The 17,221-nt window shown below is 44.4% G+C and overlaps 1 protein-coding gene across 2 annotated transcripts in view; it reads right to left on the bottom strand.

Annotated features, from left to right (window-relative positions):
• WDR59 (WD repeat domain 59) overlaps nt 1–15,386 on the bottom strand; it is a gene marked incomplete at its 5' end in the record, with an annotated part of 88,776 nt that extends 73,390 nt beyond the window's left edge. For both annotated transcript variants that reach the window (XM_079722954.1, XM_079722955.1), the window contains 2 exons: nt 1,842–1,891; nt 15,333–15,386. In XM_079722954.1, the coding sequence (XP_079579080.1) occupies nt 1,842–1,891; nt 15,333–15,386 (104 nt within the window). The remainder of the gene's footprint in view (nt 1–1,841; nt 1,892–15,332) is intronic.
• Between the last annotated feature and the right edge of the window lie 1,835 nt (nt 15,387–17,221).

Here is a 17,221-nt window from a genome sequence, read left to right as displayed (position 1 = left end):
AAATAAATAGCTGAAGAGTCTTAACTGGTTGCCTCTGGTGAGTGAGATCAGGGTGGGGAAAAAGGTGAGGTGGGGGGCTTCCCTGGTGGTGCAGTGATTGAGAATCCACCTGCCAATGCAGGGGACACGGGTTCGATCGCTGGCCCGTTAAGACCCATATGCTGTGGAGCAACTAAGCCCGTGAGCCACAACTACTGAGCCTGCGCGCTAGAGCCCATGCTGTGCAACAAGTGAAGCCACGACAATGAGAAGCCTGCGCACCCCAAGGAAGAGTAGCCCCTGCTTGCCTCAACTAGGGAAAGCCCATGCACAGCAACAAAGGCCCAACACAGCCAAAAATAAAAAAACAAATAAATTAATTAATTTAAAAAAAAAAGGTGAGGTGGGATTCTGCTGACTGACAATATAAGCCTTGTAATGTTACTTGACTTTTCAAACTATGTATAGGCATTTCCTTGATTTAAAAAAAAAAAAAGAGGTTTAAAAACTGACTAGGAAATTAATAACAAATACCAAAAAACCACTGACTTGTACATTTAAATGGGTGAATTGGGGCTTCCCTGGTGGCACAGTGTCTGTGTCTGTCTGCCAATGCAGGGGACACGGGTTTGAGCCCTGGTCCGGGAAGATCCCACATGCCGCGGAGCAACTAAGCCTGTGTGCCACAACTACTGAGCCTGCGCTCTAGAGCCCGCGAGCCACAACTACTGAGCCCACATGCCACAACTACTGAAGCCCGCACACCTAGAGCCCGTGCTCCGCAACAAGAGAAGCCACCACAGTGAGAAGCCCATGCACCGCAATGAAGAGCAGCCCCTGCTCGCCACAACTAGACAAACCCCACTCACAGTGACGAAGACCCAATGCAGCCAAAAATAAATAAAATAAATAAAATTTTTTTGAAAAGGGGTGAATTGCATGGTATGTGAATTATATCTCGATAAAGCTATTTTTTAAAAAAGTGAGTTTGGCAGGGGCAGAAGAGAGACACACCAGTTTTTCCTGTCTACGCATTCAGGGTGACACAGGAAAACGGTATCGATAACTGTCTCTGGGGAGTGGAGTCACAGGTAGGAGGGAAACTCACTTTCCATGGTATATCCTTTGGAATTAATGTTTGCTATGGTGTTATTTAAAAGTAATTTAAAACATGATTTCAAAATAAAATAATGAAGTTAATAGAAAACACTTCATTTTATAAATGGGTTCATAAACAACTAAGTTAATGAACATATAGCTAAATCTGAGCAGTAGTAATCTAGAGCAACATGAACGGAAAGGGACTCTGACAATTAAATGTTATCATACTGGTACAATGTTAGGATGATTAGCAAATGCAGGGAACTTAATTGCCAGAATCTTAATTTTGAACCAGAAGACACTACAGAAATTATGTAGTTCAACTTCTTCATGATGAAATCGAATTGCTTCATGAGAAAACCGAAGTCCAGGGAGGCCAACTGAATAAATGTCCAGAGGCTCATAATCAATGGCCAAACTGTAACCCAGATCCTCTCCATCCTAGGAACTAACTACCTGTTAGACTGTACCAGACAGCATCCTTCTGAAGAGTCCATGCACTAAACAGAAAATGGCAATTTCAAGACCAAACTACCAGTCACTAACCTTTCAAAGGAATTTTATTGCTCACCTGTTAGGGCAGAGAAAAAAATAAACTGCAAATAATCCCCACAACTACCACTGAGGTCACTAGGACAGCAGAACTAAATCCTATGACCGTAATCCTTAAACAAAAAAGTATTTTCCAATTTCCCAGAAACCTCTTGATTTGCAATTTGTTCCCAGAAATCGTGGCAGACAAACTCTGTAAGCTCACTTACCCAGAAAGCACTGCATGCTGCCCCAGACAGTCCACAGACATTGCAGTTGCCTGTGAGAGAAAACACAGATTCAGTTCTGCCAGCAAAGCCAGCTCAGGTTAGCAGGTAGACACCTGTGGGTCTTCCTCTTCCCATGGCCCAGGCAGTCCCCAGCTGGCAGTTCTCTACAGTGGATACTTTAACCCCCTTCTAATTCTCATTCAAATCTCACATTCACCTTCCACAATAGGGCAGCAGTTGTCTGCTCCCCCTGAGACCAAGGCTACACACATTCTAACCTGGGACATCTTTTTCTCTCTCTCTCTCTCCCTCTCTCTTTCTCTCTCTCCCTCCCTCCCTCCCTCCCTCTCTCTCTCTCTCTCTCTCTCTCTCACACACACACACACACACATACACACAAACATATACACACATACACACACCATCCATGCCTTCCCAAAGGGCATGGACTCCTCCTCCAAGTTGAATGGCAATTGGTAATATTCAAACACCACCTCTGCTAAATCCACGGTCACATTCTTGTCATTGAGATGCCCAGTTCCCATTTAATCTGAGATTTCCAGCACATTTTACTGCCTTCCATTTCCCAGGTCTCCCAGTTCCTAGGGATCACCATCTTTTGAGGATCTGATGTCCAATTTCCAAAAGACCACACCGATCAAACAAATCTACATTCAGGCTGCAGCCTGAGGCTAATTTTAATCATGCTAGTTATAGCCCTAAATTCTCTTATTTGGACAAGTTCAAGTCCTGCTGCATTCTCAGGGCATTATCTGAAACAGTTTGTGCCATTGTTTGGTTATTAAATGCTCTAAGTTCTTTCCAAGAGTCTATCAAGAGAGAATGCATTTTGTACATTCTGCTACACTCACAAATCACAAATGGTAAACAGAAATTCTCTTCCTCACTCTCGCTGGTCTTATTAATGGATTTCTCACTTGTACACCCTCAAGAAACATGTCACAGGTAACATTAGGGACAAGAAGCCAGAGTGCTTTCACTGGAGGCTGAAAAGGGATTATTATGCATCCTTCATTCCACTAGAGTCGTGAGCAGAGAATAGCCCAGCTGGAAAAGCAGGCAGTGAAATGAGATGTCATTTCCAGAACTCTTCTGTGCAATGTATACATTAAGGGTATGAAAGAGGGCAAGATGGTACCTCCAACCACGGGCAGTACCATCTTTCTAGAGGGTGTGTGGTAGCAGGAATCCTAAGGTGGCCCCAAGATTCTGGGCCCTTGGTGTACATACACATTCTCCCCATTATTCAAACACTAATCTAGGTACTGCTATAAACGGATTTTGAGATGTAATTAAAGTCCCAAATCAGTTAACTCTAAGATAGAGAGACCCGAAACAACCCAAATGCCCATTAGCTGATGAATGAACAAACAAAACATGGTATATACACACAATGGCATACATGCTACAGCATGAATGAACCTTGAAAACATTATGCTAAGTGAAATGTCAGACAAAAAAGGATAAATACTGCATGATTCCACTTATATGAGGTGTCTAAACTAGGTGAATTCATAAAAACAGCAAGTACAGTAGAGGTTGCCAGGGGCTGGGGGTGTGGGGTGTGGGGTGTTATTGTTTAATGAGTATGGAGTTTCCATTTGAGATGACGAAAAATTTCTTCGGGGAGGGAAGAGGGGGAGATAGAGAGACCTAATCACATCAACCCTTTAAAGTTAAGTCTAGAGGTCAGAGACAGAGGAAGTCAGAGATTTGAAGGGAGAGGGATTGATTTAACATGGAGAAGACTCTTTGCTGCCGGCTATGAAGATGGACAGACCACATGGCAGAAGCTGAGAGTGACCTCTAAATAACAATCAGCAAAAAAACCCAGGGACCTCTGTCCTATAACCCTCAGGAACCGAATTCTTCCAACAACCTGAATGAGTTTGTTAGCAGATTCTTCCCTAGTCAGCTGAGCCTCCTGACGAGAACACAGCCAACTGATGTCTGGATTTCAGCCTATGAGACTGAAGAGAGAAAGCAGCCAGGCAGAGCCTGGATTTCTGACCTACAGTACTGTGAGCTAATAAGTGGGTGGTGCTTCAAGCTGCTAAGTTTGTGGTACGGTGACAATAAAGGATGATCTGGTAATAATACCCCCCCCAAAAGTCACGTTGTCATTTTGCCTTTTTTTTGGCCACGCTGCACGGCATGCAGGATCTTAGTTCCCTGACCAGGGATCAGGCCCACGTCCCCTGCAGTGGAAGCGTGAAGTTCCAACCACTGGACCACTAGGAACTCTCCTAAAGTCATGTCCTTTGACTCAGTAATTCCACCTCCAGAATCTATCCAAAATATAGCAAAACTTTCATACACAGAGTTGTTGAATTCATGTTATCTATAAGTAAATTATAGATATCTATACAATGAAATGTTCTAGAAGCATTAAAGAATGACATAGAAAAATGCAGGAGCCTGCAATTAGAGTATCATAACTCACCATATCACCTTATCAGAGCAAGTTATTTTTTAAGAAGTAAAACAAAAAAACCCACACCTAACTGATATTTCCCTATTCCTATCCCAGAAAGAAAGAGGCCAACATTATGTTTGCAGGAGCACATGAAGGAGGGTTTGCTAGGCTGTCCCAAAGGGGGAAATGGAGAGAGGGAAGTGCTTTAAGCAAAGGACATAAAAATAAACTGACCAGAGTAAACGGTGGTGCTTTGTCAGGGACAAGAATCCCCCTGGAAAGGCCTCAGCACCCTCAGTGCACCCGATGGGGAACGGCTGAGAGATGCTAAGTCTGGGCATCAGGGGTGAAGAACCATAGGGTTCTTGTATGATCCCACTGCAAAGAGAGGAAGGGAGCCCCATAGTGACTGAGAGAGAACCTCCCACCAGCCTGCAGGCAGAGCCCTGCTGCAGATTAAAGACAACTTAGAGGAGTACAGGAAAGTGGTATTTCATTCCCTACTATGAACTAAAATTTAAATCAGCTACTTAGCCTGAAAAAAAGTATCCCAAAATGTTTAGATGGTAGTTGTTCTCATGGGATTTTAATTTTATTCCTCTAAATGAGTCTACATTTTTGTATTATTTCTATATTTGCATTATTTTATAATAAAAAGCACTTTCTTTCGAAGGCTCCTTCCAACTCTCTTCTCTTTCCACTCTTCTCATCTAGGCCTGAGACTTGGTCTACAGCAACACCCTCCCAACAGTCTACCTTCCTCTCTCCCGTCTCCATTCAACCTAACACTGAACCTCTGAAGACAGAGTTCTAATTACATCAATCCACTGCTCTCAAACCTTTGTTGGTTTTTCTCACTCTGAATAAAATCAAGCATAGACTCCTCAGCCTTCAGGTCTTTCCAAATCAGACACTTACAGAACTTCTCAGGCTAACCCACTCTCTACCTGCTCAAGCCACACCCATTCACGGCACTCACCCGATTCTGCAACTCCCCCAATTCTGAAGAGATGCTTAAGCTCTTCCTTCCGCCTAGAAAGTCCTTCTCTCCTACTCTGCTGTTGAAATTCTACTCAACTTTTAAGGCTCAAGACATACCTCCTCTAAGAAGCTCACCCAGCGTCCACCAAGGGGACTCCACCTTCTCCCAAAGTACCTTCCCTGCCCCTCCATCATGGGACTTGCCTTAACTTGCTTTGTGGTATAGTGAGTCCCCTACACATGAATGAGTTCCATTCTGAGAGCAAGTTTGTAAGTCCAATCTGTTCATAAGTCCGACCAAGTTAGCCTAGGTACCCAACTAACACAATCGGCTATGTAGTACTGTACTGTAATAGGTTTATAATACCTTTCACACAAATAATACATAAACACAAAAAATAAAGACAACATTTTTAATCTTACAGTACAGTACCTTGAAAAGTACAGTAGTACAGTACAACAGCTGGCATATAGGGGCTGGCATCGAGGGAACAGGCAAGAAGAGTTACTGACTGGAGGAGGGAGAGGAGGTGGGAGATGGTAGAGCTGAAGGATCGTCAGCAACAGGAGACGGAGGGCAGGCTGCAGTTTCACTCACACCTGATGTTGATGGAACGCACGTTCACATCTTTGAAAGTTCGCAACTTGAAGGTTCGTTTGTAGGGGACTTACTGTAGTTACTGCTGTGCACATTGATCCTCTCCCACGAGCTGTGAGCCCCTGCAGGTGAGGGTCTATTTCATTTCTCCCAGAGCTCCCAATGAGGTGCTTTGTGAATGCAGTCACTCTGCACACATCTGATAGTTTTGAAGATGGGTCAGAACCAGGTGAAAATCAGGGTCCTCCCAGCTCGGAATGTGCCGAGACATCTCAAAGAATTTGTTTCAGTAGTTTCCTTTGTTAATTTATCACCCATGAATTTATCTATACTTCTCCAGTTCCCTCACTTTTTTAATACCTCCTAGGATAATGAACTTTGATAGTTCATTGCCTGCTGTGGGAAACCTTCTACTGGAATAGAGAGAACTGACGAGCAAACTTTGTGTACCTTATCCCCACATTTTATGATGTAAAATTCCAATCATACCTTTTCTGAACCTTTGTTTTTAGAAATTGAAAATTCCTCTCCCACCTGCAGGAAACAAACTTATGTTCAGAAATGCTCCCTGTCAAGGTGACATCTTTAGACAAAAGAGAATAAAGTTCTTAACAGCCCTGTTCTTTCTGCAGGATGGTGGCCTTTGCAGCACACTTTAGGAGTCATATGACCTCTACGAAATAAGACTGCCATAGCACTGACAGTGATGGTTGATTCTTACTGGCCTAGAGAAAATGTAATTTATAACGTGGAAAAGACAAGCTAACTGATGGCTGATAAAAGATACCATTTCATGAAACTCTGTGAGCCTCTGTACACAAATTGCTGCTGCCCTTGTTCAAAAAAATCATTTTTTCATGAAGGCTGCTGTGTTCTTAAGCATTTGGTTTCACCAATCCAAAGAAACTGACTGCGTTGCATCAAAAGGAAGAAAGTTTCTACATGGCATTTCTGCAGACATAGAACACAGTTCATGGGCTTCCCTGGTGGCACAGTGGTTGAGAGTCCGCCTGCCGATGCAGGGGACACGGGTTCGTGCCCCGGTCCGGGAAGATCCCACGTGCCGTGGAGCGGCTGGGCCCGTGAGCCATGGCTACTGAGCCTGCGCGTCCGGAGCCTGTGCTCCGCAACAGGAGAGGCCACAACAGTGAGAGGCCCGCGTACAGCAAAAAAACCCCAAAAAAACACAGTTCATCTGGTGCAGCAGAAAGGATGTGCATGGGCTTTATGTCAGACTGGATTCAGAACCCTCTTCTACCACCTCTCCGGTGGACAACAATAAAAAATGGTCCAGCACAGGTTATCACTGGCCTCCTGCACTGCTGGCTATTTATTGGCTGTTTTACTTGATCCTGTGGCAGCATCAGAACTCATGATCACTCCCTCCTTAAAACCACTGGCTTCGTGACATGACTGCCTCCTGGACTCTTCCTAGCTCTGGACACTTGAAGGAACAGCTAGGAAAGTCTGTTCCTAATCCATCCATTTCTTCCTGTCTCTGCCTCAGCTCAGGCCTTTGTCGGTCCTCCCCTGGACAGGGACACCCGCCTGTCACCAGCCTTGCTCCCTCCACCCTCAGGGCTTTTGTAGTACCTACCTCTGGCTACGCTGCTTGCTTGCTCACACTCCCTTAGTGGTTCCCCACAGCCTGAGCATGACATTAAAGATCACTTCAGACCTCTCTTCCTGGGCTTCCTTGGTGGCGCAGTGGTTAAGAATCTGCCTGCCAGTGCAGGGGGACACGGGTTTGAGTCCTCGTCCAAGAAGATCCCACATGCCGCAGAGCAATTAAGCCCGTGCACCACAACTACTGAGCCTGAGCTCTAGAGCCTGCAAGACACAACTACTAAACCCACGTGCCACAACTACTAAAACCTGCACGCCTAGAGCCCATGCTCCGCAACAAGAGAAGCCACAGAAATGAGAAGCCCACGCACTGCAATGAAGAGTAGCCCCCACTCACCGCAACTAGAGAAAGCCTGTGCGCAGCAATGAAGACCCAACACAGCCAAAAATAGTTGAGAGTCCGCCTGCTGATGCAGAGGACACGGGTTCATGCCCTGGTCCAGGAGGATCCCACATGCCGCGGAGCGGCTAGGCCCATGAGCCATGGCCACTGAGCCTGCGCATCCGGAGCCTGTGCTCCACAATGGGAGAGGCCACAGCAGTGAGAGGCCCATGCACCGCAAAAAAAAAAAAATCTGGGACTTCCCTGGTGGTCTAGTGGTTAGACTCCATGCTCTCAATGCAAGGGGCACAGGAGACATCTGTCTGAGGAGACGTGACAACTAAATATAATGTGGTATCCTGGATGGAATCCCAGAACAGAAAAAAGACATTACGTAAAAAGTAAGGAAATCTGAGTTAAATATGCATTTTGGTTAATATATCAATATCGATTCATTAACTGTGGAAAATGTACCATACTAGTGTAAAATGTTATTAACAGGGGAAACCTATCAATAATTACTTCAAATGTAAAAGGACTAAATTCTCCAATCAAAAGACAAAGAGTGGGCTTCCCTGGTGGCGCAGTGGTTGGGAGTCCGCCTGCCGATGCAGGGGACGTGGGTTCGTGCCCCGGTCCGGGAGGATCCCACATGCCGCGGAGCAGCTGGGCCCGTGGGCCATGGCTGCTAGACCTGCACGACTGGAGCCTGTGCTCTGCAACGGGAGAGGCCACAGCGGTGAGAGCCCCGCGTACCGCAAAAAAAAAAAAAAAAAAAAAAAAAGTTAAAAAAGACAGAGTGACTGAATGGATAAAAAACAGGACCCATCTATATGCTGCCTACAGGATACTCGCTTTAGATGGAAAGACATACAGACTGAAAGTGAAGGAATGGAAAAAGATATTCTATGCAAATGGAAAGCAGAAGAAAGCTGGAGTAGCTATACTTCTATCAGACAAAATAGACTTTAAAACAAAGACTGTTAGCAGAGACAAAGACAGGTGTTACAGTACCAAATGTAAAATAGATGGCTAGTGGGAAGCAGCTGCATAGCACAGGGAGATCAGCTCGGTGCTTTGTGACCACCTAGAGGGGTGGGTTATACAGCAGAAACTAACACAACATTGTAAAGCAATTATACTCCAATAAAGATGTTAAAATAAACAAACAAATAAATAAATAAATACCCCCCAAAAAGATAGGTGTTACATAATGATAAAGGGGTCAATCCAACAAGAGGATATAATATTTATAAACATTTATGCACTAAATATAGGAGCCCCTAAATATATAAAGCACATATTAGCAGACCTAAGGGAAGAAACAGACAACAATATAATAATATTAGAGGATTTTAATGCCCAACTTGCCTCAACGGATGGATCATCCAGATAGAAAGTCAATAAGGAAACATCGGCCTTAAACAACACATTAGGTCAGATAGACATAACAGTTATATCTAAAATATTCCATCCGAAAGCAACAGAACAGGGACTTCCCTGGTGGTCCAGTGGTTAAGAATCCGCCTTCCAGTGCAGGAGATGCAGGTTTGATCCCTAGTCAGGGAACTAAGATCCCACAGGCCACAGGGAAACTAAGCCTGTGCACCACAACTAGAGAGAAGCCCATGTGCTGCAATTAGAGAAGAAGCCCGTGCACCACAACAAAAGATCCTGCATGCCACAACTAAGACCAGACATAGCCAAATATAAAATTTTTAAAAAAGGGGCTTCCCTGGTGGCGCAGTGGTTGAGAATCTGCCTGCTAATGCAGGGGACACGGGTTCGAGCCTTGGTCTGGGAGGATCCCACATGCTGCGGAGCAGCTGGGCCCGTGAGCCACAACTACTGAGGCTGCGCGTCTGGAGCCTGTGCTCCGCAACAGGAGAGGCCCGCGCACCGCAATGAAGAGTGGCCCCCGCTTGCCACAACTAGAGAAAGCCCTCGCACAGAAACGAAGACCCAACACAGCAAAAATTAATTAATTAATTAATAAACTCCTACCCTCAACATCTTCTTTAAAAAAAAAAAAATTTTAAAAAAAGCAACAGAATACACATTCTTCTGAAGTGTCCACGAAAAATTTTCCAGGATAGATCATATGTTAGGCCACAAAACAAGTCTTAATAAATTTAAGAGGACTGAAATCATATCAAGCGTCTTTTCTAACCACAATGGTATAAAATGAGAAATTAATTACTCAAACAAAACTGGTGGAAAATTCACAAATAAGTAGAAATTAAACAACATGCTACTGAACAACAAATGGGTCAAAGAAGAAATAAAAAGAGATTTTAAAAATATCTTGAGACAAAGAAAAATGGAAATATAACACAAAAATTTGTGGGATGCGGCAAAAGCAGTTCTAAGAGGGAATTTCATAGCAATAAATGTCTATCTCAAGAAACAAGAAAAGTCTCAAATAAACAATCTAACTTTATACCTCAAGGAACTAGAAAAAGAACAAAAGAAGCCCAAAGTTAGTAGAATAAAAGAAAATAACAGGGACTTCCCTGGCGGTCCAGTGGTTAAGACTCCACGCTCCCAATGCAGGGGGCACAGGTTCGATCTCTGGTTGGGGAAGTTCCGCATGCCACGTGGAGCAGCCAAAAAAAAAAAAGACAATAGAGAAGATCAATGAAACTAAGAGCTGGTTCCTTGAAAAGATAAACAAAACTGACAAGCTTATGGCTAGCCTCACCAAGAAAAAACGGGAAAGGGCTGAAATAAAATCAGCAATGAAAGAGGACATTTTACAACTGATACCATAGAAATACAAAGCATCATAAGAGACTACTATGAACAATTATATACCACCAAACTGGACAACCTAAAAGCAATGGGTAAATTCCTAGAAACATACAATCTACTAAGATTGAATCATGATGAAACGGAAAATCTGAACAGACTGATTACTATTAAAAAGGCTGAATCAGGGCTTCGCTGGTGGTGCACTGGTTGGGAATCCGCCTGCCGATGCAGGGGACACAGGTTCGTGCCCTGGTCCAGGAAGATCCCACATGCTGCAGAATGGCTGGGCCCGTAAGCCATGGCCACTGAGCCTGCACTCCACAATGGGAGAGGCCACAGCAGTGAGAGGCCCGTGTACCACAAAAAAAAAAAAAAAAAAAAAGACTGAATCAGTAATCAAAAACCTGCTAACAAACTAAAGTCCAGGACCAGAGAGCTTCACTGGTGAATTCTACAGAACATCCAAAGAAGATTTAATACCAAACCTTCCTAAACTTTTCCAAAAACCATAAGATCAGGGAACTCTTCCAAACTCATTTTAAGAAGCCAGCATTACCCTGATACCAAAACCAGATAAGGACATCACAAGAAAAGAAAATTACAGGCCAATATCCCTGATGAACACAGATGCAAAAATCCTCAACAAAATATTAGCAAACTGAATTCAACAAGACATTAAAAGGATCATACACCATGATCAAGTGTGACTTATTCCTTGGATGCAAGGATGATTCAATATCCACAAATCAGTCAATGTGATACACCACGTTAACAAAATGAAGAATAAAAATCATTTGAACATCTCAATAGATGCAGAAAAAGCATTTGACAAAATTCAATGTCCATTTATGATAAACACTCTCAACAAAGTAAATATAGAGGGAACGTACCTCAACATAATAAAGTCCATATATGACAAGCCCACAGCTAACATCATACTCAACAGCAAAAAGCTGAAAGCCTTTCTTCTAAGATCAGGAACAAGACAAGGATGCCCACTCTTGCCACATCTATTCAACACAGTATTAGAAGTCCTAGCCAGAGCAAATTAGGCAAGAAAAAGAAATAAAAGGTATCAAAATTTGGATGGAAGAAGTAAAACCGTCACCATTTGCAGAAGACATGATATTAAATACAGAAAACTCTAAAGACTCCATCAAAAACCTGTTAGAACTAAAAAACTAATTAAATAAAGTTGTGGGATACAAAATTAATACACAAAAATCTGTAGCATTTCTATACACTAATACATCATCAGAACAAGAAATAAAGAAAACAATCCCATTTACAATTGCATCAAACAATCCCATTTACAACCTAGAAATAAATTTAACCAAGGAGGTGAAAGACATGTATACTGAAAACTATAAAACATTAATGAAAGAAGTTGAAAAGGACACATACAAATGTTAGGATATCTTGTGCTGGGACTTCCCTGGTGGTCCAGTGGTAAAGAATCCGCCCTCCAATGCAGGGGACACGCGGTCCATCCCTGGTCAGGGAGCGAAGAGCCCACATGCCGCGGGGCAACTAAGCCTGCGTGCCACAACTACTGAGCCTGGGAGCCTCAACTAGAGAGCCCACGTGTTGTAAACTACAGAGCCCATGTGCTCTGGAGCCTGCGCACCACAACTAAAGAGAAAACACACACGCCACAACTAGAGAGGAGCCTGCGCACCACAACTAGAAAGGAGCCCGCACACCACAACGAAGAGCCCGCCCACGGCAACAAAAGATCCCGCCTGCCTCAACGAAGATCCCACGTGCTGCAACTAAGACCCAACACAGCCAAAAAATAAATAAAAATAATAATAATAAAAGGACTTCCCTGGTGGCACAGTGGTTAAGAATCCACCTGCCAATGCAGGGGAAACGGGTTCCAGCCCTGGTCCGGGAAGATCCCACATGCCACTGAGTAACTAAGCCCGTGCACCACAACTACTGAGCCTGCGCTCTAGAGCCAGAAAGCCACAATTACTGAGCCCACATGCCACAACTACGGAAGCCTGCACACCTAGAGCCCGTGCTCTGCAACAAAGAGAAGCCACCACAATGAGAAGCCTGAGCACCGCAATGAAGAGTAGCCCCCGCTCGCCACTAGAGAAAGCCCGCGTGCAGCAACGAAGACCCAACGCAGCCAAAAATAAATAAATAAAATAAATTTATTTTAAAATTAATTAATTAATTAATTAAAATACACTGTCTCAGTCACACTAGCCCCATTTCAAGTGTTGATGAGCCACATTTCCATCATCTCAGAAAGTTCTAGTGGATGGTGTTGCTCTAGAAAAGTATCGCTAAGCTTTCTTAGCGTTCACACTCATCGATTCCAGGGACCACTTCAGAGTAGATGCCAAGCAGCACAACTTCCTCACTATTAATCGGTGAAAGTAACATCTGTTTTATAAAGTAAATGACACATATAAAATGTAAAAAAGTTTCACCTTTCAGACTGGGGTTTTTCTCTGAAAAATCTAAAAGCTTTAAATTTTAAAATGATTTTTAAAAGTGGTGGGGTCACACCAACAAAGACTCAATGCAGCCATAAATAAATAAATAAATAAATAAATAAAGGTGGTGGGCTGTTTGGAAAAGTCTATTGTTCTGCCTTTTCAGAAAGGCGGTGTGATGAGTTTTAACTTTTTCTTTCTACATTAATGAAATAGTTAATAAAATGAGTCCCTACCCCTCCCAGTGATCACCAAAATCAATCACAAAACCAAGCTAATTCACACTAAGACTCACCCTTCCAAATGAATAGAAAAATCAGAAAGAAAAACAGAAACTCCCGCAAGGCAGTTAAATTACCCAATTTAGTTTGTTCTCTTACTATGACAACTGCTGTTTAGGTTTAATTATTTGATACGACTTCATAGCATCCTAATATATGTGTCAACACCCTCTCTGCAGGTCTTTTCAATTACATCTGTGTAGAGAAGTAGGGGTGAGACTACCTGGGTTTCTGTGAAAATTAAAGCGTTTGCAGATTAGTAGCTTCCAAATTAGCAAGCTCAGAGGTTGGACACATGATTCTGTTCTTAGTCCCCAGTGAAAGCAATTAACAGAAAGGGTAACAGGAATATGGTTCTTTTACCCTGGGAGTCCGGCATCTTTCTTCCTCCCAGAGACACCATGCTGACAGTGCAAAGTGCTTTAGGATCCTTTCACCCAAATGTGGTTGCTCCAATTCTCCATGGGCACTATGTATCAAGGGCAGCCATAGAGCAAATTGGTGGGAGGTTCTCCCCTCATGCATCTTTACGGCAAAAGAAGGGATAGGTTTTAGAAAGAAGAAACCACATCACCCCCTTATCGTAAATCCAGATTCCCCTTCAGTATAAATCACCTGAGCACCAACACAGTGCCTGGTACAGTGTGCACCTGTCAAAAGCTCAATAAACCCTTATTGAAAAAATGACTGAATGAAAGTCTGGCACACTGAAGGTATTCAATAAATTATGTGTTCGATACATGAAGAGAATCACCAACACACTGTCCTAGGTGCTGGGGAAAGGGGGGAATGATATTTATTGTAAAACGACTGTATGACAGGCTCATACAGTATGAAGCAGAGTAGTGCAATGAGCACAACAAGGCCCTGGGGCCAGACGTCTGTGTTCAAATCCCAATGCGACCACATAATGGGAGGCCTTGGCCAAGTCACTTGGGATCAGCCAAATGGGGATCAGCTTCCCCGCTGGGGAAAAAAAACAACAACATCTACTTATCTTGCATGGTTCTTTCATGAATTAGAAAAAGGAAATGTAGATCACTTAGCACAAAGCCCGGCATATGGAAGGAACCAAATAGAAAAATGGTAAAAATTCCTAGTAAATACTAGCGTTCCTTTGGGCTTACCATGTGTCCAGCACTGTGCCACACATTCTAAATGTATGACCTCATAAAATTCTCACACTGGGCTTCCCTGGTGGCGCAGTGGTTGAGAGTCCGCCTGCCGATGCAGGGGACACGGGTTCGTGCCCCCGTCCGGGAAGATCCCACATGCCGCGGAGCGGCTGGGCCCGTGAGCCATGGCCGCTGAGCCTGCGCGTCCGGAGCCTGTGCTCCGCAACGGGAGAGGCCACAACAGTGAGAGGCCCGCGTACCGCAAAAAAAAAAAAATTCTCACACCAACCCTATGAGGTAGGTACGATTCGCACCTCTTACAGGTAAGAAAACATGCGCAGAGGGTGATGACAGGCTAAGAGCGGGATTCGAACCCGGGTAATACATGCGGCACATACTCCTATTCACCTACGGTATTTTCCACTATTCTAGCATCAGTAACCACTTAAAAGCTTAGGCGCGAAACAGGCACTTTGCATGCAGTTTTTTTTTTAATCGAATCCACTCCAAAGACCTGTGAGGCAGGGTTAAGTCCATGCATCTGAGGCTCAAATAAATTCTGTGACTTGCCCAAAGTCACTAGGCGCAGGGGTACCTAAACCCCCTCGCTCACCACCCTGGTCATGGGAAGCCTCCCCTCAGCGCTCACTAGCGCGCAATCTCTGCAATTCGATGTCCCCAGGCAGACCCCACTCCCGGTATCCACGAGGGGAACCCCGAAACCCCGCCCATGCCAGCCCCAAACACCCGCAACGGTCATCAAGGATCCCCTCACCCGCTCGGGTCTGACAGGTCCGGGTCACTCCCTTGCCCATCTCTCCAGCCCGGACTGGGGGTCGCTCCGCCGCCCCCAAGAATGACCCGGCAGCGTGGGGGAGGGGAACCAGGAAGGGCGCATGCTTAAAAGGCTCCATTAGGCCCCGAGCTCACCTGGGAGTCGCGAAACTCCACCACCACGTTCTCGCTGCTCCACCGCGCCGCCATCTCCCGCGCCCAGACTCGGCGGCCCCAGGACTACGCGTTCCCACCCACGACACCCGCGTTCCCGGGTTCCGTGAGCCCCACGCAGCCCCGAGTCAGTCCAGCCACGCCCCGTGCCCCCTTCCGTCTGACCGCAAACCATTGGCTGACCAAACACTGACTCCGCCCCCTCTTCCCGGATTATCCAATTGCGGCACGGCGCCTGCCCCAAGACAGACACGCCCCCTTCACTCCGTCACTCGGCTAGAGTCACCCACGCTCCTCGCGCCTCTGAATACACGCCCCCTGCCGCGAGCTCTGCCGGGAGTTGTAGGCCAAGGTCTAGCCACTTGTGGGCAATCCGCGAAGAGCTTGCAGGTTAAGGTTTGGACGAGGGGAGGCACCTCTCTGTCTCCTCGCTGTTGTCCTTCGCAAGGCCCAGGCCGTATATAACCAAAGCCCGACATTAGTGCAAACCAATGGTTACGTCTTCCCCTGAGGCCTGCCACAAAGGCATTGAAAAGAGTGAACGTGCGATTCATTGTTTTATACAGTACAGCGGCGCCTGCCAAAGTATCCAAGGACCCAGGGGATCTCCGAAGGCAAAACAATTTTCATAGTCATACAAAGAAGTTAATTTGCCTTTTTCATTTTCTTTCACCAGTGTACAGTGGAGTTTTCCAGAGGCTACATGATACATATTTGTAACAGATTGAACGTAAAAGCGGATGTGAAAATCCAGGGGTTTTCTGTTAAGCCAGACATTAAAGAGATTTGCCACTCTTCTCACAAAACCATTATTTTGGAAAATAGTTATTTTTTACTTACAAAATGTGTTATTGATGTGAATGTGCATAGATGTTTAAATGAAATATATATTTTTTAAGTTCTCAGTTTTAATTTCTGATGTACTAGACATCTCCCACACAAAAGTTTTGGGGGGTTATTAATGATTTTTAGGAGTGTAAAGAGAACCTGAGATCAAAAAGTTGGAGGACTGCTGTGCTAGTATGGGGGGTGGTGATTAATAGGTTCTCTTTTTCAGCCCCAGCCTCTCAAATCCTGATCTTAACTGGCTTAGCCTCAGTTTCTCCATAGAAGGAAGAAGTTTGTTTGCTTGTTGTAAGGAGTTAAGCAAGCATAGGGCCTGGAATATAGTCAACACTCAAGTGTAAGCTATTATTATTGTTGTTAATATTAACTCTATTTCTACATGCAAGTTGTTGCATGAATAGAGATAAGAAGACTTCCATTCCCTCCTGGAGTGTTGGATATAATGGGGAAGACAGACTTGTCAACAGGTTAGGGTGACCAACTCATGCCAGGAAGCTGCTCAATGTGGGCAAACAGAGACAGTTTGTCACTGTACAACAGGTATGCACTTGGCAGAATTGTGTTTTATAAAAGCAATGTGCCAGGAGAGAACAGCTTAAATGGGAGACATGACATAGCATCCTGAAGACCGTGACATTTGAGCTTCTCAGTATATTATTAGGATTTTTGATAGAGTCCACTATCAGAAAAAGTACTTCAGCATCAAAAAGTGTGAAGAGCAGGATGTGTTCCAAAGACATAAAGCAGTTCCCCAATTAACACTCACGACACTGTGCTTCTTTCTTTCCTTCAAAATACACATCACAATATGTAACTCAATATTTGTTTATTGAATATTTTCAAGTTTTAGGAGGAGAGGGACCAGGTCTGTTTTGTTCAGCCCTGCATGGCCACCGCACATACATGGCACTCCATGAATACTGGTCCAATGAATAAATGCAAAAAGCATCTATCATGCCCACACAGTGCTGTCTACATCCAAAGGATGCTCTCTGTGAAAACAAAAGCAATTTCTAAAACTATTC

The sequence above is a fragment of the Hyperoodon ampullatus genome (assembly GCF_949752795.1).
Source record: "Hyperoodon ampullatus genome assembly, chromosome: 18".
Classification (NCBI taxonomy): Eukaryota; Metazoa; Chordata; class Mammalia; order Artiodactyla; family Ziphiidae; genus Hyperoodon; species Hyperoodon ampullatus.
The sequence above is the reverse complement of the archived record's forward strand: the minus strand, read 5'-3'. Positions and strand labels throughout refer to the sequence as shown.